Source organism: Oryx dammah, unplaced genomic scaffold, assembly GCF_014754425.2.
Source record: "Oryx dammah isolate SB20612 unplaced genomic scaffold, SCBI_Odam_1.1 HiC_scaffold_21, whole genome shotgun sequence".
Lineage (NCBI taxonomy): Eukaryota > Metazoa > Chordata > Mammalia > Artiodactyla > Bovidae > Oryx > Oryx dammah.
In genome coordinates, this window is record NW_024070205.1 from 451,456 (window position 1) to 473,865 (window position 22,410).

At 60.6% G+C, this 22,410-nt stretch overlaps 2 protein-coding genes across 2 annotated transcripts in view; both read left to right on the top strand.

Annotated features, from left to right (window-relative positions):
- Window positions 1-2,852: 2,852 nt before the first annotated feature.
- Window positions 2,853-17,039, top strand: LOC120880081 (arginyl aminopeptidase). The gene is made up of 11 exons (XM_040263195.1): window positions 2,853-3,303; window positions 8,515-8,655; window positions 8,917-9,065; window positions 10,203-10,319; window positions 10,749-10,984; window positions 12,609-12,722; window positions 13,323-13,435; window positions 13,548-13,656; window positions 14,373-14,597; window positions 15,502-15,644; window positions 16,546-17,039. The coding sequence occupies exons 1-11, from the start codon at window positions 2,878-2,880 to the stop codon at window positions 16,702-16,704; spliced, it is 1,932 nt and encodes a 643-aa protein (XP_040119129.1). The 5' UTR covers window positions 2,853-2,877; the 3' UTR covers window positions 16,705-17,039.
- Window positions 17,040-19,470: 2,431 nt separating this feature from the next.
- Window positions 19,471-22,410, top strand: part of ELF3 (E74 like ETS transcription factor 3) — a 5,098-nt gene continuing 2,158 nt past the window's right edge. Inside the window, exons 1-7 of the mRNA XM_040263196.1 lie at window positions 19,471-19,638; window positions 19,991-20,161; window positions 20,388-20,609; window positions 20,701-20,796; window positions 20,887-21,006; window positions 21,161-21,250; window positions 21,380-21,496. Of these exons, the coding sequence (XP_040119130.1) occupies window positions 19,999-20,161; window positions 20,388-20,609; window positions 20,701-20,796; window positions 20,887-21,006; window positions 21,161-21,250; window positions 21,380-21,496 (808 nt within the window). The 5' untranslated portion in view covers window positions 19,471-19,638; window positions 19,991-19,998. The remainder of the gene's footprint in view (window positions 19,639-19,990; window positions 20,162-20,387; window positions 20,610-20,700; window positions 20,797-20,886; window positions 21,007-21,160; window positions 21,251-21,379; window positions 21,497-22,410) is intronic.

Genomic DNA, 22,410 nt, shown 5'->3' on the forward strand with positions numbered 1-22,410 from the left:
TGCGTGTTTTCTCTAATGGTTAGGTGCAAAGTTAGGCAGGTGTTGATGAGTAAAGTTGGTGACTTTAAGTTTTTACCGAATCCTTCTGCCTCACGTCCTCGTTGCAGCACGTCGGGTCTTCACCGTGGCATGCGGGATCTTCGCTGCAGCACGCAGACTGCCCAGCTGCGGCTCACAGCCTCAGCAGTTACGGCATGCAGGCCTGGTTGTCCTGTGGCCTGTGGGGTCCTAGTTCCCCAGACAGGGATCAAACGTGCTTTGATCAAACCCTGCTTTGGAAGGTGGGTTCTTAACCACTGGACCACCCGGGAAGTCCCAAGACTGTGAGGTTTCTGTACAGACCTTTTATGTCGGCGTGACTTTTGCCTGAACTGTTAATTCCTGGGCAACGTACGTAAGTGTCTCACTGGCGGATTTGCCCATCTTCCCTTGTACGTCTGTTAACCTCTGCTTCCTGCATTTCAAGGCTATACTATTAGGCACATCTCCTATAGTATGCTCTTATACTATTAGAACCCTGATACGTGATCCACACCTGGGTGTTTAGGAACTCTGCCCCATCCCAAGCTTCTGCTTCACCCAGCCTGGGGCGACTACCAGCCCGTCCAGCTTCTTTTTCTCCTCTTGCTTCCCTGGTGGCTCAGATGGTAAAAAATCTGCCTGCAGTGCAGGAGACCCAGGTTTGATTCTGGGTCAGAAAGATCCCCTGGAGAAGGAAATGGCGACCCACTCCAGTACTCTTGCCTGGGGAATCCCGTGGATGGGGGAGCCTGGTGGGCTGTGGTCCTTGGGGCCACAGAGAGTCGGCTCTTGCCTGGGGAATCCCGTGGATGGGGGACCCTGGTGGGCTGCGGTCCGTGGGGCTGCAGAGAGTCGGCTCTTGCCTGGGAAACCCCGTGGACGAGGAGCCTGGTGGGGCCGCAGAGAGTCGGACACGCCTGAGTGACTGACAGCACTTTCACCTCTGCATGTTCTCCTGTTGGCTTGTGAGTTACACCAATTCTATAGTCTCTAGGTGGTATACCTGAGAAAGAAATCTCAGGACTTCTCTGATAGTCCAGCAGTTAAGACACTGAGCTTCTAATGCAGGGGGCACAGGTGTGATCCCTGGTCAGTGAACTTTAAGATCCCTACATGCCATGCACTGCAGCCAAAAAAGGAAAAAAAAAATCTTATTTATCCCTAAATCTACTCTCCTCCTAATAATCCAAGGAGCTTCAATGTCAGTCACCCTCTTTTTTTTTTACCCTCTTGCATACATTTATTAAGAAAAAAAATACTTTGGTTGCCTCATGCAGCATGCAGGACCCTAGTTTATACAGAGGCTGGCATATGCAGGTGCTCAACAAAAATGCACTGTATAATGGAATGAGTAAGTTGAGGGTAGATGTACTGCATGGCTGCCCTCAGTGCCACAGAAGAGTGGTTTTCTGAAGTTTTTTGGATTTCACTAGCCAGTAAGTTAGAAAAGAAAAGAAAGAGAAAAAAAGGAAGAAAACTAACTTTGACCTTATATGGAATTTAAAAATATTTACCATAAGCATGTCAGAAAATAAGATGCATTTAATGCTGTAAAACTAGGAGGCACAAACCAGGATGCTCTTTCCTTTATGGGAAACTCCCTACATTGTCTCTTAAAATTTCATTTCCTAATCGGGAAGATCCCCTGGAGGAAGAAATGACAACCCACTCCAGTATTCTTGCCTGGAAAAGGCCATGAACGGAGGAGCCTGGCGAGGTACAGTTAATGGGGTCGCAAGGGTCCGGCACGCTTAGTGACTAAACCACCAAAACCACCACCACCACCAAAAGGAACCCCCCACCAATGCAGAAGTAAGAGACGGGTCCCATCTCTGGGTCGGGAAGATTCCTTCAAAGAGGGCACGGCAACCCACTCCAGGGTTCTTGCCTGAAGAATCCTGTAGCTTGACGGGCTACAGGCCATGAGGTCGCAAAGAGTCGGACACGACTTGGGTTAGTTTCCAGCACAGCTGATGAGCGGCTCCTAGTCACAGCTGGGCTCCTGGGAGGGTCACCGACGCAGCGAGCTCTCCCACACAGGAGGGGGGACACGCGGCCCACCAGCCGCCCAGCCTCACAGCTGCCGTGCTGGTCCCCGCGCCTTGTCGGAAGGACGGAGGGCCACAGGCTGGAGCCCCGATTGAGTTACCACGGCTCGAGAGATCAGCACTGCACAGAGGGGCCAGAAAGAGTCCCCTTTCTTGGGGAAGGTTTGCTGCAGAGCTTGTGAGCTCAAACCCGACCCCCGGGCTCAGTGCTGCTTGCCCGGTGGACGAGGACACGGGCAACCTCAGCGCAGGGACTGGGGCCATCCCAGCGAGATGAATTCGGGCAGAGGTGGATCAAACTGGCGCTCGGCGGCCTGTCCAAGGTCCTTCGGCGAGGGTGAAGAGCTGGGAGTGGGGCAGGGTCAGGGGAAGGGCGTGGTCTGCTCGGGGGCGGGGCCTTCCCGGGTGCGCGGCAAAGGCGACCGGGGCCAGCCTGCAGGGGGCGTGGTCTGCTCGGGGCGGGGCCTCCCCGGGTGCGCGGCAAAGGCGACCGGGGCCAGAGCTGCGGGGGGCGGAGCCAGCCTGCAGGGGGCGTGGTCTGCTCGGGGGCGGGGCCTTCCCGGTTGCGCGGCAAAGGCGGCCGGGGCCAGACCGGCTGCGGGGCGGGGCCAGCCTGCAGGGGGCGTGGTCTGCTCGGGGCGGGGCCTTCCGGGGCTCGAGCGGCAGGCACCGGGCCTCGGCCGGCGATGGGGCGTGGCCATGCTCGGTTCCGGGGCGTGGTCTTCCCGGGTGCGCGGCAAAGGCTCCCGGGGCCAGACCTGCAGGGGCGGGGTCCGCGGCGGACCGGCAGCAGCAGCGGCGCGGGGCCATGGCGGCCGGCGAGCCTGAGGCCGGTGGGCGGGCGCTGCGCGCGGCGCAGGCCGAGGACGTGGCGTCGGCCTCCAGCTTCCGCTCCTTCGAGCTGCTGCACCTGCACTTGCACCTGAGGGCCGAGTTCGGGCCTCCGGGGCCGGGCCCGGGCAGCCGCGGGCTGAGCGGCTCGGCGGTGCTGGACTTGCGCTGCCGGGCGCCCGGCGGCGCCGCGGAGCTGCGGCTGGACTCGCACCCGTGCGTAGACGTGACAGCGGCGGCCCTGCGGCGGGGGCGGCCCGAGCCGGAGCCCGAGCCGGTGCCGGTGTGCATGCAGCCGTTCTCGCACTACGGCCAGGCCCTGTGCTTGCGCTTCCCGCAGCCCTGCGCCGCAGGCGAGCGCCTGCAGGTGCGGATCACCTACCGCGTCGGCGAGGGACCCGGGGTGAGTACCCGCAGCCCCCGAGTCTCCTCGTGCGGGCGCGCCTCCACCGCCTCCCCGCCCCTCGCCCCTCCTCGGCCAGGTGACTCCCCACCCCTCGCCTCTGGTCCTGTTGGTCTTCAGCCAGATGTCTCCGCCCCCTCCCCGCCGTCTCTAGCCCCCTGCGTCCTCCAGGCTGGAGAGCAGACGGTTCCCGAGCTGAGTTTAGGGCTGTCGGTGCGCCCAGCCTGGGCTGGGCCCTGGTGGTGCTCTGCTCGGGGGCAGCCCTGAAGATGCCGGCTCGTTACGCGCTGCTGACTCAGCCCTTTGTTGCAGGTGCCCGTCTAGTGCCCGGGGCTGGAACAGCTCCGAGACTGGGCACTTACTGTTTATTGTTTCCTCCTGGATGTGATGAACAAAAGAATTTGAGTAAAAGTGAGAACCAGAATTAGAGTGGACCAGGCTTTGTGACTGGTGGGCCGCAGTCCATGGGGTCGCTAAGAGTCAGACACGACTGAGCAATTTCACTTTCACTTTTCACTTTCATGCATTGGAGAAGGAAATGGCAACCCACTCCAGTGTTCTTGCCTGGAGAATCCCAGGGATGGGGGAGCCTGATGGGAGTCGGACACGACTGAAGCAACTTAGCAGCAGCAGCAGCAGCAGCAGGCTCTGTAATAATTGGCTTTCTCACTGTTGACTCTTAAATTCTAAACCGGGGTGGGGGAGGTGGGGCAAGTGTAGCAGTTGGAAAGAGCATCTTGTGGGCCCCTCTGTGAGAATCGCAGCCCTTTCTCTGGTGGGAAGCCTGCTCTTCTGGTGTCCCTTCCCATTTTGCTCTTAGGACTGGCTCCAGGGGCATCTCTGTCTCCATCTTTCACCGTTAGGGATGCCCATGAACCTTAAGATAGAACTTGTTTGAAAAACTCAAGTCCAGAGCAATGTGGACTGACCTCTAAGGCAAAGGAAACACCCCGGCCTCTGCTGGTAACTTGCTGTGCAGGAAGACATGGAACACAAGGAAACGTGTTCGGTTGCTCTGTTACACTCTGGTTCCCGGTTGGGGGCAGAAATTAAGTACAATAATTGAAAAAATTAGGCCTCCTGGGCTTGCCTACCAAAAGTGGCACCTGAAGTTGAATTTCACAATTAAACAGTTTTCATTTAAGACTGGAAGGCAGACACCCATGCTCCCCGGAGAGCTGTCCTTTGCCCCGTGGAGGTCCCCACTGGGCACAGTCCCTGTTCCGCTCTCCCCGGGGGGGGCTCACCTTGGTCACTGTGGGCCACGGCCTCTCCTGGATTTGATTCTGCTGTGTGTCCTGCCAGCCCCCTTCATTCTCTTCTCTTCATGTCATTAAAACAAAAACAAGCAAAACTCAAGCAAAGAGGATGAATAAGGGATTGTGGTTGAAGGGATGAGAGTCATCGTTTACAGAGCTGAGCCTGACAGCAGTTGTCTTTATATAAGTCCTCACACGGTGCCTAGTACCTCTGACTGCCAACCCATTATACTTGTTTCCATTAGTAGGATTTTTTTTTTTTTCACTGTTTGGATTACCAGGAAAAATGAGCATATAGGACAGTTTCCGTAAACTCCCAACACACCACACACACACACACACCACACACACACACACACACACACACACACCACACACACCACACACACACACACACACACACCCCACCATCCCCCTTATTACTGGCTTACAAGTGGGATACACTTGTTATAATTAATGAGCCAGTTAAGTTCAGTTCAGTTCAGTCGCTCAGCCGTGTCCGACTCTTTGCGACCCCATGAATTGCAGCACGCCAGGCCTCCACGTCCATCACCATCTCCTGGAGTTCACTCAGACTCACGTCCATCGAGTCCGTGATGCCATCCAGCCATCTCATCCTGGGTCATCAGAGGATCCTCCCAGCATCAGAGTCTTTTCCAATGAGTCAGCTCTTTGCATGAGGTGGCCAGAGTACTGGAGTTTCAGCTTTAGCATCATTCCTTCCAAAGAAATCCCAGGGTTGACCTCCTTCAGAATGGACTGGTTGGATCTCCTTGCAATCCAAGGGACTCTCAAGAGTCTTCTCCAACACCACAGTTCAAAAGCATCAATTCTTCGGCGCTCAGCCTTCTTCACAGTCCAACTCTCACATCCATACATGACCACAGGAAACACCATAGCCTTGACTAGACGGACCTTAGTCGGCAAAGTAATGTCTCTGCTTTTGAAGATGCTGTCTAGGTTGATCATAACTTTCCTTCCAAGGAGTAAGCGTCTTTTAATTTCATGGCTGCAATCACCATCTGCAGTGATTTTGGAGCCCCCCAAAATAAAGTCTGACACCATTTCCACTGTTTCCCCATCTATTTCCCATGAAGTGATGGGACCAGATGCCATGATCTTCATTTTCTGAATGTTGAGCTTTAAGCCAACATTTTCACTCTCCTCTTTCACTTTCCTCAAGAGGCTTTTTAGCTCCTCTTCACTTTCTGCCATAAGGGTGGTGTCATCTGCATATCTGAGGTTATTGATATTTCTCCCGGCAATCTTGATTCCAGCTTGTGTTTCTTCCAGTCTAGCATTTCTCATGATGTACCCTGCATATAAGTTAAATAAGCAGGGTGACAATATACAGCCTTGACATACTCCTTTTCCTATTTGAAACCAGTCTGTTGTTCCATGTCCAGTTCTAACTGGTGCTTTCTGACCTGCATACAGGTTTCTCAAGAGGCAGGTCAGATGGTCTGGTATGCCCATCTCTTTCAGAATTTTCCACAGTTTCTTGTGGTCCACACAGTCAAAGGCTTTGGCATAGTCAATAAAGCAGAAATCGATGTTTTTCTGGAACTCTCTTGCTTTTTCCATGATCCAGTAGATGTTGGCAATTTGATCTCCGGTTCCTCTGCCTTTTCTGAAACTAGCTTGAACATCAGGAAGTTCACGGTTCACGTATTGCTGAAGCCTGGCTTGGAGAATTTTGAGCAGTACTTTACTAGAGTGTGAGATGAGTACAACTGTGCAGTAGTTTGAGCATTCTTTGGCATTGCCTTTCTTTGGGATTGGAATGAAAACTGACCTTTTCCAGTCCTGTGGCCACTGCTGAGTTTTCCAAATTTGCTGGCACTTTCACAGCATCATCTTTCAGGATTTGAAATAGCTCAACTGGAATTCCATCACCTCCACTAGCTTTGTTCATAGTACTGATACCCTGTTATAAACTGGAATCTATAGTTTTTCCAGATTTCCTTAGTTTTTATTTTAAATAATTTAATTGAGCAGTTTTCACGTACAAGGTATTACTAGGGTGTTGGGTCTTTTGAATTTTTCTCTTTTTTATTCTACTTGATTTACAGTGTGAATTTCAGGTGTGCAGCAGCCTCAGGTCTTCAAGGGTCCCATCCAGAAACCCAGGTGTGCGTCCCTCTGTCACGTCTCCGTGGGCTCCTCTCAGCTGTGACGCTTCCTTAGATGTTCCTGTTTGGGTGGCTTAGGGAGTTCTGAGCAGTGGTGTGCCCCTCTATTGGAATTTATCTTTTTTTTTTTTCTCATGATTAGATTGGGGTTACGAAGTTTGCTTGTTTTTCATAGACTATTTTCCTTAGAGCAGTTTCGGTTTCCCAGCAAAGTTGAAGGGAAGTCCATAGAGATAAGGTGTCGCTTCTGTAACGTCATATTGAGGGCAGGGATGTCGGCCTCCATGCTGGCCTCTAGTCACCAGGCTGAAGCAGAGCTTGTTGGGGTCTGCGCAGGATGTCTCTCTCTCCCCTGCCCCCACTTCCGTCTTACTGGACTCTGGATGGAGACTTGTTACAGTTTGCGCATGCACACACACACACACACACACACACACGAGCACACATGCAAAGAAAACCTCGCTTCCCAATGTGTCTCCCTTATGCCTCTCATAAACCAGTCTCAGCGCCTCTGCGGTTTAAGCCCTTCACCACACACAGCTGCCCGGCTCCACGGAAGCCACGTTCCCCGCCTGGCCTCCTGGACATCATGTCCCTTCCTTCCGGCTGTTTAAAGCCTGCCCACTGTTGAGGGTGCAGCCTGTGGGTTTTGCTTCCACTGTGAGACCTTCCTGGGGCCCCTCAGCCGTCTTCTGACCTTTCTGTGGTGTGTGCTGCTGATGCGGGCCCCTCAGCCACACTTGGCATCCGTGTTAGACGTGAGCTCTGCTGTGGGCAGAGTTTGGGTTTGTAATAGTGGCTCAGATGTGCCCTCGATTAAGGGCAGACAGAAGACAACTCAGGAATCACAGCCGGGAACGTCCCTGGGGGTCCAGTGGCTAAGACTCCGCATTCGCAGTGCAGGGGGCTGGGGTTCGATTCCTGCTCAGGGAACTGGATCTTGCACGCTGTGACTAAAATGGTCCCACAGGCTGCAGCTAAGACCAGGGACAGCCAAGGAGTAAATACACAAGCAAAGTGAATATCGGGGTGGGAATCATAGCCAGTGCCTGTGATGTAAAGCATGTTGGTTCTCCTGCTTCGGCAGGTGGATTCTTTATCGCTGGCACCACCTGGGAAGCCCAAACACGCTTACTCTGAAAGGGTGAATCTCAGGAGCGGAGGACACCCATTGGCCAGACTCCTTGCTGTTAGTGCCTGCTTTTCTGTGTCTTTTATCACCAGGTGAAGAACAGCTTCTTCAGCGTTTGTGTTTGGGTGAGAAGTTACTACAGTGAGGAGGACACAGGAGGGAGGCAGCACCGGGGGCTGGAGGCAGCTCGGGAATTCTTGAGGCCCCGGGACACACGTGGAGCAGGCCCTGGCACCCCACTGCAGTGCTCCTGCCTGGGAAATGCCATGGGCGGGGGAGCCTGCTGGGCTGCAGCCCAGGGGGTCGCACAGAGTCGGGCACGACTGAGCGACTTCCCTTTCACTTTTCACTTTCAGGCATTGGAGAAGGAAATGGCACCCCACTCCAGTGTTCTTGCCTGGAGAATCCCAGGGACGGGGGAGCCTGGAGGGCTGCTGTCTATGGGGTCGCACAGAGTCGGACACGACTGAAGCGACTTAGCAGCAGCAGGGACACATGAGGAGTGACCCTTTGGTGGTGTCTGCCCCAGGAGGTGGACATCCGGCCGTGGCCTGGACTCCGGGGGGATTAAGCGTGCCTGGCTGGCAGAGGGTCTCGAATGTTCCTGGAAGTCCCCTGCAGCCCACGCAGCAGCGCCTGCCTGGGGCCCCGGGGCTGTTGGCTCTGAGCGGCGCGCCCCTCCCCACAGGTGTGCTGGCTGGCTCCGGAGCAGACGGCGGGAAGGAAGAAGCCATTCGTCTACACCCAGGGCCAGGCCGTCCTGAACCGAGCCTTCTTCCCGTGCTTCGACACTCCCGCCGTGAAGTGCAGATACTCCGCTCTTCTCGAGGTGAGGGGACCGTGCATCCCTGCCCTGGGGATTGGAAGGGTCGTCTTCATCAGGTCACCTTTCAGGGGATGCTTTCAGACCCTCTGAAGAACTCCTCCGCCTGCGGAAGTTTTATCTGTGCTAAACCCCATCGGTTGAGCCCTAGTTTCTAGAAGCCTCTGTACGTCAGGTGGACCGCAGGCCGCCGCCGTTGCCGGGCAGGTTGCTGATGGAAAGTAGCCTCTGTCCAGGTGAGACCTCGCCAGCGTCCTCTGTCCTCAGGTCCCAGATGGCTTCACTGCTGTGATGAGTGCTGACACCTGGGAGGAGCGAGGCTCCAATAAGTTCTTCTTCCGGATGAGTCACCCGATCCCCTCCTACCTCATAGCCTTGGCCATCGGAGATCTGGTTTCGGCTGAAGTTGGGCCCAGGTAGGGGACCGGGAGCCCGGAGGCAAGACTGGACCAGCCTCCAGGCAAGGGGCCCTCTGGCCAGCGCACAGGCCTGTTCGGGGGGCTCTTGAGGCGGTGTCGGCCTGCCCCGAGTCCGGGCCTTTCTGCGGCACAGGGCGCGGCCTAAGGGCGTCGGAGGACTGTGCTTTCCCCTCCTCCCTCCCATCCTGTGCCGAGACCCTGTCCTGCCGTGTCCTGGCCCCGTGCAGGGACGGCCCTGAGCTCAGGCGGCAGTTTTGGGAGGTCACCTTCTAGCTACAATGTGCGCTTTCTTATCGCTACCAAATCTCCCTGCCTTCTCTGGCACTTAACTCCTGGAAACACCCGCCTTGCCATCACGGTCTCCCTCCCAGGAGGCCCGAGGATGCTCTCCGCTGTCTGCTGCGGATGCAGAGGCCCAGGCCTGGGCCGACTCTGTGAAGGGAGGGGCTTTAGTGGAGGAGAATCAAGAGTTCACCCTCTTCAGGGGCAACTGACCGGGAGCCCGGGTCCTCCTGCTGGCCACGCTTCCCGCCGACGCTTTGTGCCGCAGTAGGAGGTGCAGTGGGCCGAGGCTCTCCTGGTGGCCATGCTGTCCTTCGTTCCGCCGGCCTTGGAGGTCCTGGCCGGGCGCCAGGCCTCAGACAGGGCTCAGCAGCGGCTCCGGCGCCACGTACCTCCACTCCTGCAGTCAGAGGGAGCACTGGGCGGGCCCTGTTGGCCCCCGCTTCCCGCCACCTCTGGGCCACCCTGGGCCTGCGAGGCGAGGGCTCCCTTCCTGGTGGACAGGGCAGTGGGTGGCCGGAGGCACGTCAGCCCGCAGCTGCGGGAAAGCAGAGAAGGAGAGGGACGTCCTCTAGGGGTTTCCTCCTGCCGGGCTCTGTTAGGAAAAGGACGAGAACAGTCGTTTCTGCAGATACCGGGCAGATGGGGAGCTGGGGCGCAGGGCGGGGGCAGGCCTGCTGCCTGCAGGAGCCCCGGGGCCCTCCCAGGTGGGGCCGGCCCTCCGGCTCTGGGTGGGCCTCGCCTCTGCCCGGGCCGCCTGCCCGTGGGCTCGCTGGCTCCCTGGGAGGCGGAAGCCGGCTGACCCCGCGGGCTCTGACCCCTGGGCCACCCTCTCTGCGCCCTTGCCTGCAGGAGCCGGGTGTGGGCTGAGCCCTGCCTCATCGATGCTGCCAGGGAGGAGTACGACGGGGTCATAGAGGAGTTTTTGGCCACGGGAGAGAAGCTCTTTGGACCCTACGTGTGGGGAAGGTGAGGTGTCACGGGGACTTCACGTCTGCGGTTCCCGCACCCCGGGGTGCAGGGGTGGGGAGGAGAGGACAGCCAGCCTGACCCGCCGTGGCCGTGGCCGAGGCCGAGGCGGGCCCCGGGTGGGCGTTTCAGGACAGCGGCCTGCAGGCAGGTGCTGGGTTGGAGGTGGGATTCGCTGTGCGGATGTGGCTGACTTGCCTTTCCCGTCACTGGGGGCACCCCTGCTCTCTGTTTGCCGTCTTCAGACTTGAGGTCCCCCCAACAAGAGGCCCCGTCAGGCCTGCCGGCCCGCCTGGGAAGCTGGCTGTGAGGGAGCTGGTCTCGTCCCCCCTGGAAGGGCTGGGAGAGGGGGCCCTGGGACGGGGTGCTGGGGCCCGCCTGGCGGTGGGAGGGAGCCACACTCCCTGTGACTGCCCACCTCCCCGGCAGGTACGACGTGCTCTTCATGCCCCCGTCCTTCCCGTTCGGGGGGATGGAGAACCCCTGCCTGACCTTCGTCACGCCCTGCCTTCTGGCCGGCGACCGCTCCCTGGCCGACGTCATCATCCATGAGGTTGCCCACAGCTGGTTTGGGAACCTGGTGACCGGCGCCACCTGGGGGGAATTCTGGCTGAACGAAGGCTTCACCATGTACGCCCAGAGGAGGATCTCCTCCCTTCTGTTTGGTGAGTCGCTGCGGGGCCCTGTCTCCCCGTTCGGGGCCCGCCAGGCTCCCTCTGGGGTGTCCAGGGGGCGGCGGTGCAGGGAGCCCCGGGACGGCCGGGGAGGCCCGCTGACGACAGTTGCACTCGTCACTGTTCCTGCCGCACTGCGGTCACGCCCCAGCAGGGCCCGGGGGCTGAGGGAGTCCTGGGCAGTCCAGTTGGCCGGGGGGGGGCCTGGTGCTGGGCGTGCCTCCCGTCGGGGTGAGGCCGCTGTGTCCCCCCCCAGGCCTCAGTGACCCAGGTGTGCGTCACGCTCCCAGAGCCTGGTCAGGGCACTCTCACCTTCACGTTTTGTTGGACACCCGGTGCCAGCCTCGACCGGGTGCTTCGCTCACCGCCTGCACTGCTGTGCACGACGCTGTTTTCCCCTCTGATGCGTAGTTGACAAGGCAGAGAGCGTAGGGAGTGTGCTCGCCACCACTCAGCAACTGAAGGCAGACCCTCAGATTGCGCCCAGCCATGCTTTTGAAATTCCCAGCACCATCTCTTTATTGAAAGCCCACAGGGTATAGGTGCTTTTTGTTTTTTTAATTCTTTCTGTGATTAAAATCTATCTTGGTGTATATGGGAAAGTACACAGCAAAATATTTACCTGTCATTCCACCATTCGGAAATGATAGGTGGATACCCTTTCCGATGTATTAATAGTTCTGTGTGTGTGTGTGTGAATCATCAGACCAGATGGCTTTAGACCTGTCGTTTTTCCCTTAGCCTAGTAAAGTTAAACGTTTTCCTGAGTCATTAAATTTTCTTGTACGGATGCAGAAGAATTTAAATAAATTCATAATTTATTCCGTCAGCCTCCAGTTGTACGTTGGTCAGTAATTTTCTTTTTTTTTTTATTTAAGCAAAAAAAATCTTATTTTGTTGTTGTCGTTGCTGCTGTTTTGGCCACACCTAGGGGCATGTAGGGTCTAAGTTCCCGACCAAGAATTGAACCCACGCCCCTTGCAGTTGAAGCACACTCTTAACCACTGAATTGCCAGGGAAGTCCCTCATTTTTCCAACAAAATAATATTCTGATAAACATCTTTACATAGGCTCACGTGTATCTCAGATGATTTCAATAAATTCCTTGAAACGTGCTTGTCAGGACTTGAACATTTTAAAGGCCTTTTTTTTTTTAAACACATATTGTCTCCTGCCTCCCAGAAAGTTTGTAGAGGTTTATTCTCTCATCAGTGGGCACGGAGCAGGCAGTCTCAGCCGCTGGGAGCCCCGCAGTGCTCCCTGAGCACCGCGTGCTGGGCCCTGACGCGGGCAGGCTGCCGCCCCAGGTCAGAGCTTCTCACGGGACAGTGTGCCTGGCGCCCACCGTCCTGCCAGGAGACAGGGGCCCGAGGAAAGGCTTGGCTGAGAGTTTCTCCTAGGCAATACGAACAGTCAGATGGGAAGGTCAGACTCCCGGCTCTGCAGACGCCATCACGCTGCACGGAAGGCCCCTGTCAGAGGGACGCCGTGCGGGAGAGAGGCCAAGGGGTCGGCCGGCCACAGCCTCCCTGCCCGCGGTCCCCGGGGAGCACCCTGGCGCACAGGGCACCTTGGGGAGGCGCACGTGAGGTGCCAGCCCCTCTTCTGCCCACAGGGCCCGCCTACACCTGCTTGGAAGCCGCCACTGGCCAGGCGCTGCTGCGGCAGCACATGGATGTCACGGGCGAGGACCACCCACTGAACAAGCTGCGCGTGAAGATCGAGCCAGGTCAGGGCCCTCCCGCCCCGCTGTGGGCCAGAGCCCTGGCGGCTCCGCCGGCGCACCCCGGTCCCTCCGAGCTGCTCCGGCCAGTCCCGAGCGGCTCCGCGTTGCCCTGCTTGTCCAGGCCCCCGTCACTCTCGAGGCCCTTTGCCGCCCGCTGTCCTTGGTCAGCTCAGCCCCTTGGGGTTTGTAGAATGAGGTCGCCTGTCCTTGGCGTGACCCAGAAAGCCCGTGACTGCTCTGAGGTCATGGGTTTTTGTTTCCTAACATTGTTATTTCCACGTGTGACTAATTGAAACCTTTCTGTGCAGTTGAAGCCTCTGACCCCAGTGGAGAGCTCCCTGTAGACAGACACTTAGTTAGCTTGGGTGCAGAGCACCTGCAGAAACCCCCATTGTTCTGGTGGGCGGCCACACGGGAGCGTGGCCATGGGGCTGGGAAGACCCCATGAACACAGCAACCCCGGGCTGCTCCTGTCCTCCCTCTCGAGACTCTGGAGACAGGTCGGGGAGGATCAGGAACACTCCTGGCCACGCTGCCCTGGGGAGCAGGAGCTGGTCTCTCCACGGCTGCTCTGAAGCTCTAAATCCAGAGCTTTCTCTGCAGGGGTCGACCCGGATGACACTTACAACGAGACCCCCTATGAGAAAGGCTTCTGCTTTGTCTCCTACCTGGCCCACCTGGTGGGTGATCAGGACCAGTTTGACGACTTCCTCAAGGTAATCAGCTCGAGGTGAGGGGGTCGGTGGGGGCGGAGGAACCTCGGGGACCCCACGGAAGGGGCTGTCGGCGCTCTGGGCAGCTAACCATGCCACCCCTTCATCCTCACAGGCCTACGTGGACGAATTTAAGTTCCAAAGCATCTTAGCTGACGACTTCCTGGACTTCTTCCTGGACTATTTCCCTGAGCTGAAGAAACAGAGGGTGGATTCCATCCCAGGTGAGGAGAGGCTTCCAGGAGGTCGTGGAGGGTGGGATCTGCTTTCCGCTCTGAGGGACCAGTGTGTCCCCGGGGCTGGCGCTTTGGGGTGGCCCCAGGGCCCCATGGAAGGACCTCCGCCACCCCCGCTTCCTTTCCCCCGATCGGCCTTTCTGCTCCCCTCTGCCCCCTGGATTCCCTGTCTCTGAGACACACAGTCTGACCCTGAGCCCTGCCCAGGCCGCTGGTGCCCAAGGGGCTCCCCGGGCAGGACCGGAGCAGCTGCCCTGCCTGGGGAGCCGGTGGGAGGCCTGCTTCCTGAGGGCGAGCGTGGCCTGTGGCCCTGAGGTTTGCCCCTGCTCCCTGTTCTTTGCTGGGCCCCAGCCAGCCAGCTCCCCCACTGGCTGGGAGGGCAGGACCCCCCTGGCTGCTGGGGGTGGGACCCCGGAGCCCAGGAGCGTCAGCATAGCTGCTCTGCTCGTGGGGGTGGGCCGTGCTCCTTGTCGTCCTGAGGGCTCATTTCTGCGCAGCACAGGCTCAGGTGGGAAGGGGGGCAGCTGGGGCTGTAGGCGTCACGGGGGCTGGGACCCTGCAGAGCAGGTAGCCCTGTGGGCAGTGTGTCGGCGTTGGGGGAGGACTTGGGGCGGATGGAGGGGGGAGGTCTTGGGAGCTGCCTGGGCGGGCTGGCTGCGGCACTGCCAGGGAGTTCTGAGGGGGTCTTCTCTTCTGCCAAGCAGGCTTTGAGTTTGATCACTGGTTGGACACCCCGGGCTGGCCGCCTTACCTCCCGGACCTCTCCCCCGGGGACTCACTCATGAGGCCGGCCGAGGAGCTAGCCCAGCTGTGGGCGGCGGAGGAGCTGGACCCAAGGGCCATCGATGCTGTGTCCACCTCTGCCTGGAAGACCTACCAGCTGGTGTACTTCCTGGATAAGATCCTGCAGAAGTCGCCGCTCCCTCCCGGTGAGAAATGGCGGGCCTGTAGGGTGGGAGGTGCAGGTCAGCATGGGGTGGAGCGTCCACACGCTTCCCGGGCAGGAAAGCCAGAGGCTCGCGGGGTCCTCGGCCGTGCAGGGCGGTCTACCTTGCTGTGATGCCCTCCCATCCCCCTGGCTGCTCTGTGAGCCCCGGGGCTCACTCAGCCGGTAGGCGGGGTGGGGTGCAGCCCCACCCCACCCCCGCCCTTCAGCATGAGTGCCCCGTTGCTGCTCAGCCAGAAATAGTACCAAGGGCTCTGCCCCAGAAAAGCGGTTGGAGCATGATGCCGGCTAGCCGGTGCTGGTGCGAGGGGTGGTGGGCAGGGCGTCTGGAGCACACGCTCTGGTCTGGGGAGGAAGACCGCAGGAGGTCGGGTTGATGAGTGTGTACATTTAATCTTATTTTTTTAAAAACTTTCATTGGCGAATAGTTGCTTACAGTATCGTGTTGTTTCTGCGGTACATCAGCGTGAACCTGCCATAAGCATACATGCGTCCCGTCCATCTTGAACCTTCCTCCCGCCCCGCTGATACAGTCGCTTTAATGCTTATTTTATTTACTTTTATGGCTGCTCTGGATCTTAGTTTTAGCGTTCGAACTCTTGAGTTGTGGCATGTGGGATCTACTTCCCCAGGCAGGGGTCGAAGCTGGGCCCCCTGCTTCGGAAAAGCTGGGCCCCCTGCTTTGGAAGCGCAGGGTCTTAAGCACTAGCCCACCAGGGACGTCCTCCTCTGTGTGACATCAAGGGAACGTGGTTGGAAGAGCTGTGGAGTTGGGGCAAGCACACGTCCAGGGTGCGACTGCGTCGGGCCCAGCTGCGGGCAGACGTGGCCGCCTCGGCGTGGGGCTCTGCTGGCAGAGTCTTTCAAGACCCGTTTCTTTTCTCCAGGGAACGTGAAGAAACTTGGAGAGACGTACCCAAAGATCTCAAACGCCCAGAACGCGGAGCTGCGGCTGCGATGGGGCCAGATTGTCCTCAAGAACGACCACCAGGAGGACTTCTGGAAAGTGAAGGAATTCCTGCACAGCCAGGTGGGTACCCCTGACTCCCTGTCCCCCTCGGGCACATGGCGGGCAGAGCCCTGCGGGCTGCCCTCTCTGGGGCAAAGGGCCTGGCAGGTTCTGAGAGCAGGCCGTAGTGCCGCCGTGCAAGGAGACGGCCCGGCCTGTGCACCTGTGCAGGTCAGCTGGAGAGGCTCAAGGGGAGGGGCTGCTCAGCTGGGACGCTGGGAGGGAGGCGAGACGGGTCATGCGTCAGCCGGGCCGGTCTGGGGGAGAGACCAGCGGCTAGAAGTGAGGGAAGCTGAACAAAGGGTCTGGCCGCCTGGGGAGGCGTGTGCCTGAGGGTTCAGAGGCCATCCGGCCTGCTGGGGAGGTCGTTCCCTGAGACTCCAGAGCAAGGCAGGAGCCGGGCCGCAGGCCAGGCTGGGTCAGGCTCTCCCGAGCCCCTGAGCCCCCCGCCTCGGGAATCAGCATCCTGTGTGTGAGCGTCCCGTGCGGATGTGGGGGCGCGGCTTCCTTCTTGCCTGCGGCTGGTCCTCTGGAGCCCCGTTTGCGGGCTAGGCACTGTGGTCCTGGCTGTGTGCTGCCGCCTCGGAGCTCTGACCTCTTGGAGCTCTGAGGTGTGGGGCCTGTGTGCCCACGCCACTCGGTTCTGTCCAGTGTGGACGTATCCCGGAGGGTGACCGTGGAGACGTAGCCGTGTGGGTCTGTGGCCTCTGAAAAGATTCCAGAACACGAAGCCTCGTGCCTGGGAAGCCCCCCGCCCCTTCCAGCACTGAAATCCACATCCCTTCGGGCCCTGGGGCAACAGGAGGCTGGGCCGCAGACCCACTGGGCTGTCAGATGGGCCCCAGGGCAGGGGCTGGGGCTGCAGACCCTTGAGCTGGCCGACAGGCCCTGACAGGCCCTGAGCGCAAACCGTCACTCACAGGGGAAGCAGAAGTACACCCTCCCTCTGTACCACGCCATGATGGCGGGCAGCGAGGCCGCCCAGACCCTCGCCAAGGAGACCTTTGCGGCCACAGCTCCCCAGCTGCACAGCAACGTGGTCCACTACGTCCAGCAGATCGTGGAGCCCCTGGGCAGGTAGAGGCTCCCGCCCCAGTCTCTGCAGGCTCGGCGCAAGCAGCTGCTCCAGGTCAAGGCCCCACGAGGGCACCTGTTCCCCGACCCCGATGCTGGGCTTCTGCTCTGACGGGCCGGCCTGGACCCAGCCTGTGACCGAGATCTCCCTGCTCCCTGGGCTGGGGGTGGCAAGCCTCCCCGCCGCACCGGGGTCAGGAGAGCAGGAAGGGTTTTCTTTCTTCTTTCTTTTTGTATTCTTTAATTTTTTTTTGCTGATTCTTGAAATACTGTGCCAAGGGCTGATTTCTGGAGATTCTTTTCAGGTTTAATCATTATTTTAATAAATATTTTTAAATGAAAGGTGTTTTGGTGGCTGAAATTCCTTCTCCCAGGCCCTCCTCTGTTCTGAGCAGGTCAGGGCAGGACGTTCTCCCCGTCCTTCAGGGGCCCGGGCTGGAGGTGGGGTGCCCCTGAGCTGTGAGGAGCAGGGCTACACAGGGCTCTGCGGAAAGAGTGTCCACGTCAGCAGTGGCCACTCTCCCGGAGGGGGCAGGCCCTCTGCAGGCCTCGCCCTGCCCTCTGTAACACACTGCAGGTGGCTGAGCCCTGGAGTGTTTTCTCTACCCCCGCGGGTCCCGGGTCTTCATCTCAGTGTGTGGTCAGAAGCAGAGTCTGCCCAGAACTTCACCCCAAGCTCTGAGTGATTTCCACGTGGGGATCTAAGCAGTTAGCAACTCTGGGTGAGGGTGACGGGGGTGGGGGCAGGGTCACAGAGAAGCACGTAAATATCTCCAGTGGCTCTTCCTAGATCCAGGCTCTGTACTGGCGGCGAGGCCCGTGAAGGACCCCCACCCCATCCAGCAAACTGTCTCCTTGGCTGGACCACGGCTGCCCCAGCTGTTGTTACAGGCGAGGACTGCAGTGGCCCCCGGACGTCAGCGTCCAGGCGCTCAGCCTCGGTTCCGTGTGGACACCGAGGACCCTGAGGACCCCTGTGCCCCCCTCAGCGTCCAGGCGCTCAGCCTTGGTTCCGTGCTGACCCCGGGGTTCTGTGCACCCTGAGGCCCTTCCTCAGCAGGGGTCTAGTTCAGCAGCACAGCAGGCACCCTGAGCTATCACTCCCCACTGCGCCCTGCCAGGGTCCCGTCTACTCTCAGAGCTTGAGGTGGGTCCGTGTGTCGTCCCTGCCCCATCCTGGAGGTGAGCTGGGCTCTGTCCAGGCAGAGAGGGTCTGGGGGGCCCTGCCCCGCATCACCCCCTGCCACGGCCCTGGCCTGGCCCCCGCCTTCCTCCACTCTCACAGGCTGACCCTGGAGGGAAGGCGCGTCTGCCCGCTCGTCCCGCGCAGCCCCTGCAGGCCTGCCCTCGGCCAAGGCCCTCCTGGGTCACAGCCGCAACAGCCGCTGCCCTGGAGGGCCGGCTCAGGAGCACGTGAGCGTGAGCCGTCCTGAGGCTGGAGCCGGTTCGCCCACATTCCAGGGCTGGGGTAGAGGGCGTGCCTCGGGCTGTGGGGGAGGCTGCCTGGAGGGCTGGGGAGCTCTCCCCTGCACCCCCCGCCCCACGTCTGGCCTGGCCCCCCACATCTGGGCCGAGGCAGGGGCTGGGACGTCAGTGCCGGAGAGGGGCGCCTGTCCTACTGGGGGTTAAAGCAAGGCGGGGGTGTCCTCACTCGGGAGACTGAGCAGGTGGCCGCCCCGGCCCTGGCGCTGACCAAGGAGGGCGGCGAGGGGTGCTCAGATGCCGCATCTTTTAAAAAAAGATCTGGAGGAGACCCAGGGCTGTTAGGCCCATAGAGCCTTGTCTTCAAGGGTGGGAAATGGAGGAGACCCCTGGCTGCCCCCACGCAGGCCTGTGTGGTCTCGGGACAGCCCTTGTGGTTACGAATGAGCTTATGGAGGGGCCGTGGGTCGGAGGGGTCCCTTGCCCACAGGGAGGGCGAGGGCGTCTGCGGGAAGCACCAGCTGGGGCTTCAAACCTCAGCCTCACTTCCCCAGCCGCCCTGGCCCGGGTGAGTCTGTGGGCCGCCAGCTGCCACCTTGAGGGCCCTGCTGAGGGTCAGATGGGGCCTGCTCCCTGAAGAGCACCCAGCTGGGCCCAGGGAGCCGGGCCTCTGACGCTAGAGGGCAGCAGGCCTATGCCGGTCAGGCCATGCAGAGGGGTAAACACGGCCGCACGGGTCTAGCCCCTCGCTCTGTGGCCCCAGAGGCAGCTCTGTCGGGCACAGTGGGGGGGTCCTGACAGCGCCAGGGCCCCCAGACACGGCTGCAGCAACCCCGAGGCTCAGGTGGCGTCAGGAAGGCAGGGGGTGCCGAGACCTTGCCCCCAGCCTCCTGCCAGCGGTGGGCCCGTGGCTGGGGTCCTGCGGCCGCCCATCCAGCAGCCCTGAGTGTGGCCCTGCGTCCGGAGTCTTCCCCAGACCTCCGCCCCCTCCCTGCCTGCCTGCCTGCCTGCCTGCCCTGGTCCTCAGACCTGCAGGGAGCCTTCCTGACCCAGCCCTGACCCCCGTCCCCTCCCCTGCCCTCTGCCCAGCCCCAGCCTGGCCCCCCTGAGGAATTTCCTGAGCAGAGAGGGTACATGCCCACCCGGGGCCGCCCGCCCAGGCCGCTGCCCCAGAGGGCGCGGGTGACGGGCCTGACAATCATTAAACCAGCCAGGCCTGACTTCCCAGCACCGGCGGCTTGGACCCCAGCCAAGTGGCACAAAGTATGCAAATCACCTGGGCCAGGAGCCCCGTCTAAAGGCCAGGAAATCCCCTCGGCCAATGAGCCGCCAGCTCAGGTTACCGCGGGCGCCTATAAAGGCCCAGGTGCGGGCGGAGCTCCAACGCCCCTACTGAGCGCGCTGGGAGCGCGGCTGGAGCCTTGGCTACCTGGCTACCTGGCTACCTGGTGGGGCCCCTTCCCCTGGATTTCCTCCGCCGGCAGCCCCTGGCCTGCCTGCCACACCCTCAGCTGCCACGGTAGGACCCCCGCCTGGCCCGGGGGATGGGGAGGGGCAGTGGAGCTCGGTTCTGAATCTGCGCAAGCGGCAGTGCCGGGCCGTGTCCTGACAACAAGGGAAGGACGCAGTGGCCGTGATGGCCGGTCCCACCCGCAGACCCAGGTGGGCAGAGCAGGGAGCCCGGCCTGGTGCCCTGCTCACCACACGCTCTCACCCCTCTCTGAGACCTTGGACCCTCTTTGGAGGAGAGCTTGTCCCAAGACAGGCTGACCTTCCCGCCCTTGGGGCTCTAACTGCCCCAGGCCTGGTGGGAGCAGGATCACCTGCGGGTGAGGCAGGGTGCCGGCCTCACCAGCCTCCTCCGCTCCCAGGGAGCCCCATGGCTGCAACTTGTGAGATCAGCAACGTTTTCAGCAACTACTTCAGCACCATGTACAGCTCGGACGACCCAACTCTCGCCTCTGTGCCCCCTGCGCCCACCTTTGGGGCCGATGACCTGGTGCTGGCCCTGGGCAGCCCGCAGGTGGCCCTAGAGGGCACAGGTGGGTCTCAGGAGGGGCTGGACATTTGGGGCGAGAGCCTGGGACTGGGAAGGATCGGGCAGGGGGCAGGCTGGGGTGTTGGGGCTTGGGGGTACCTGCCTGGGGGGGTGCTGGCCGGGGTGCCGTGAGCACCACCACTTGCCCCTGTCCTGGTCGGGGGGGGGGCCCGGGAATCCCCAGCGGGTGCCAGAGGGGGCTGACCCTTGACTGTGCCGGCCCCTTGCAGAGAAGGCCAGCTGGCTGGGGGAACAGCCCCAGTTGTGGTCCAGAGCGCAGGTCTTGGACTGGGTCAGCTACCAGGCGGAGAAGCACAGGTGCGACCCCGGCACCATCGACCTCTCGCGCTGCGAGCTGGACGGAGCAGCCCTGTGCCGCTGCGCACCTGAGGAGCTGCGTCTGCTGTTCGGACCCCTGGGGGACCAGCTCTACTCGCAGCTCTGGGACCTCAGTGAGTACCCCCACCCCGGCAGGGGGGCTGGTTGCCCCGGGGAGGGGAGGGGAAGGGAGCTGACTCTGGGCTCTGACCCCCTCATCCTCAGCTTCCAGCTTCCCTGACGAGCTCAGCTGGATCATGGAGCTTCTGGAGAAGGACAGCCTGGCCCTCCAGGAGCCTCTCGGGGAGCAAGGCCCCTTCGGTGAGAGCCCCTCCTCCATCCTTCCCCAGCCTGACTGCCCCCAGCTGGGAGAGCCAGGGCCCCCTCTGACCACTCATCCCTGCCCCTCAGACCAGGGAAGCCCCTTCGCCCAGGAGATGCTCGAGGACTGCAGGCAGGCCAGCCCCACCTACGCAGGCAGCTTTGGCGCGGGGGCGCCCTCCCCAGGCAGCTCCGACGCCTCCACCACAGGTGAGCCCTCCCTCAGGCGTCTGCCCGCCGCCGCCCTCCCGGATGTCCTGAGCCCTGATCTCTGTGGGCCACCACCGCCCAGGCTTTCTGAGAGGACGGGCCCTGGCTGGGCAGTGCTTGGGCTGCTAGGGGCTCACTCTGGCCTGCCCCCCAGGGACTGGCGCGTCTCAGAGCCCCCATGCCTCGGACTCCGGTGGAAGTGACGTGGACTTGGATGCCCCAGACAGCAAGCTCTTTCCCGGGGGTGAGCAGAGGGAGCCTCCTGGCCCCCGAGGGTGCCCCCCTCCCCTGCTCTCCTCTAGGGTTTCCTGGAGGGAGGCTGCCCCCCAGCCCCCAGCCCTCCCACTCCTGACCTTTCTCCCCACCCCTCCAGATGGCTTTCCTGACTACAAGAAGGGGGAGCTCAAGCACGGGAAGCGGAAAAGGGGCCGGCCCCGAAAGCTGAGCAAAGAGTCCCGAGAGTGTCTGGAAGGCAAGAAGAGCAAACATGGTGAGCGGGCGCCCAAGGGTGGGTGGGCCACATTGTGGGGGGCCCTGGGCTCGGGGGGCCCTGGGCTGGGGGCGAGGTGAGGCAGGCTGGCCCTCTCTCCTCCTGATCAGGGTCCTCCACGTGCTAAGGCCTCGGGCCCAGCGTGCAAGTGGGTCATACGCTAATGGCCGAGCCTGGCTAGGAGGTCCTGTGTGGGGGCAGCAACGGCTACAGGAGGAAGGCCTCGGGCTGGACTCCAGCCTTCCTGCCTGAGGGACACACTGCTGGTGGTGCGGGCAGGCTCAGGCAGGGACCGAGGCTTGGCTGCGGAAGGCCCCGCCCCCTGAGGGCTCTGCAGGGGTGGGCCTGCCACACCAAGCCCTTACCTGCTGGCCTCAGGCCATCAGTGGGCGCCCGCCCCTGGAGCTACCAGGAGGGTCCCACAGCTCACTCCCCTCCACACACAGGGGGCCTATTTGCTTCTGGGGTCAGTCTTTCTGTCCCTCGTCCCCTGGGCAGGGGCCAGCTCTGTCCCCTTCCTGCTGAGCTCTCACCACCCACTGGTGTATTTGCTTTTTCACTGTTACTCCTCCAAACTGTGAGCTCCCTAAAGTGGCGCCACTGTGTCTCAACGGCTCTCGTATCCCAGCTAGACGTTGATCAGTCTTTGAGCAGATTAAACCTCTGTGCCGTGTGACACATGGTCCTCCTGGAGCTCCCCTGGCTGTCTAGTGGGGTAGGCAAGGAGGGAGGCAGCCATCAGTAGACAATGCTGGGCCAGGCAGGGAGGCAGCCATCAGTAGACAGTGTTGGGCCAGGTGGGGAGGCAGCCACCAGTAGACAGTGTTGGGCCAGGTGGGGAGGCAGCCACCAGTAGACAGTGTTGGACCAGGTGGGGAGGCAGCCACCAGTAGACAGTGTTGGACCAGGTGGGG

Excerpts from the sequence above, each read along its gene's own strand:
- LOC120880081 (XM_040263195.1), top strand. The coding sequence starts at position 2,878 with ATGGCGGCCGGCGAGCCTGAGGCCGGTGGGCGGGCGCTGCGCGCGGCG. Across the intron at positions 13,657-14,372 it reads GAGGGTGGATTCCATCCCAG|GCTTTGAGTTTGATCACTGG; the intron begins GTGAGGAGAGGC and ends TCTGCCAAGCAG. Across the intron at positions 15,645-16,545 it reads AGGAATTCCTGCACAGCCAG|GGGAAGCAGAAGTACACCCT; the intron begins GTGGGTACCCCT and ends CGTCACTCACAG.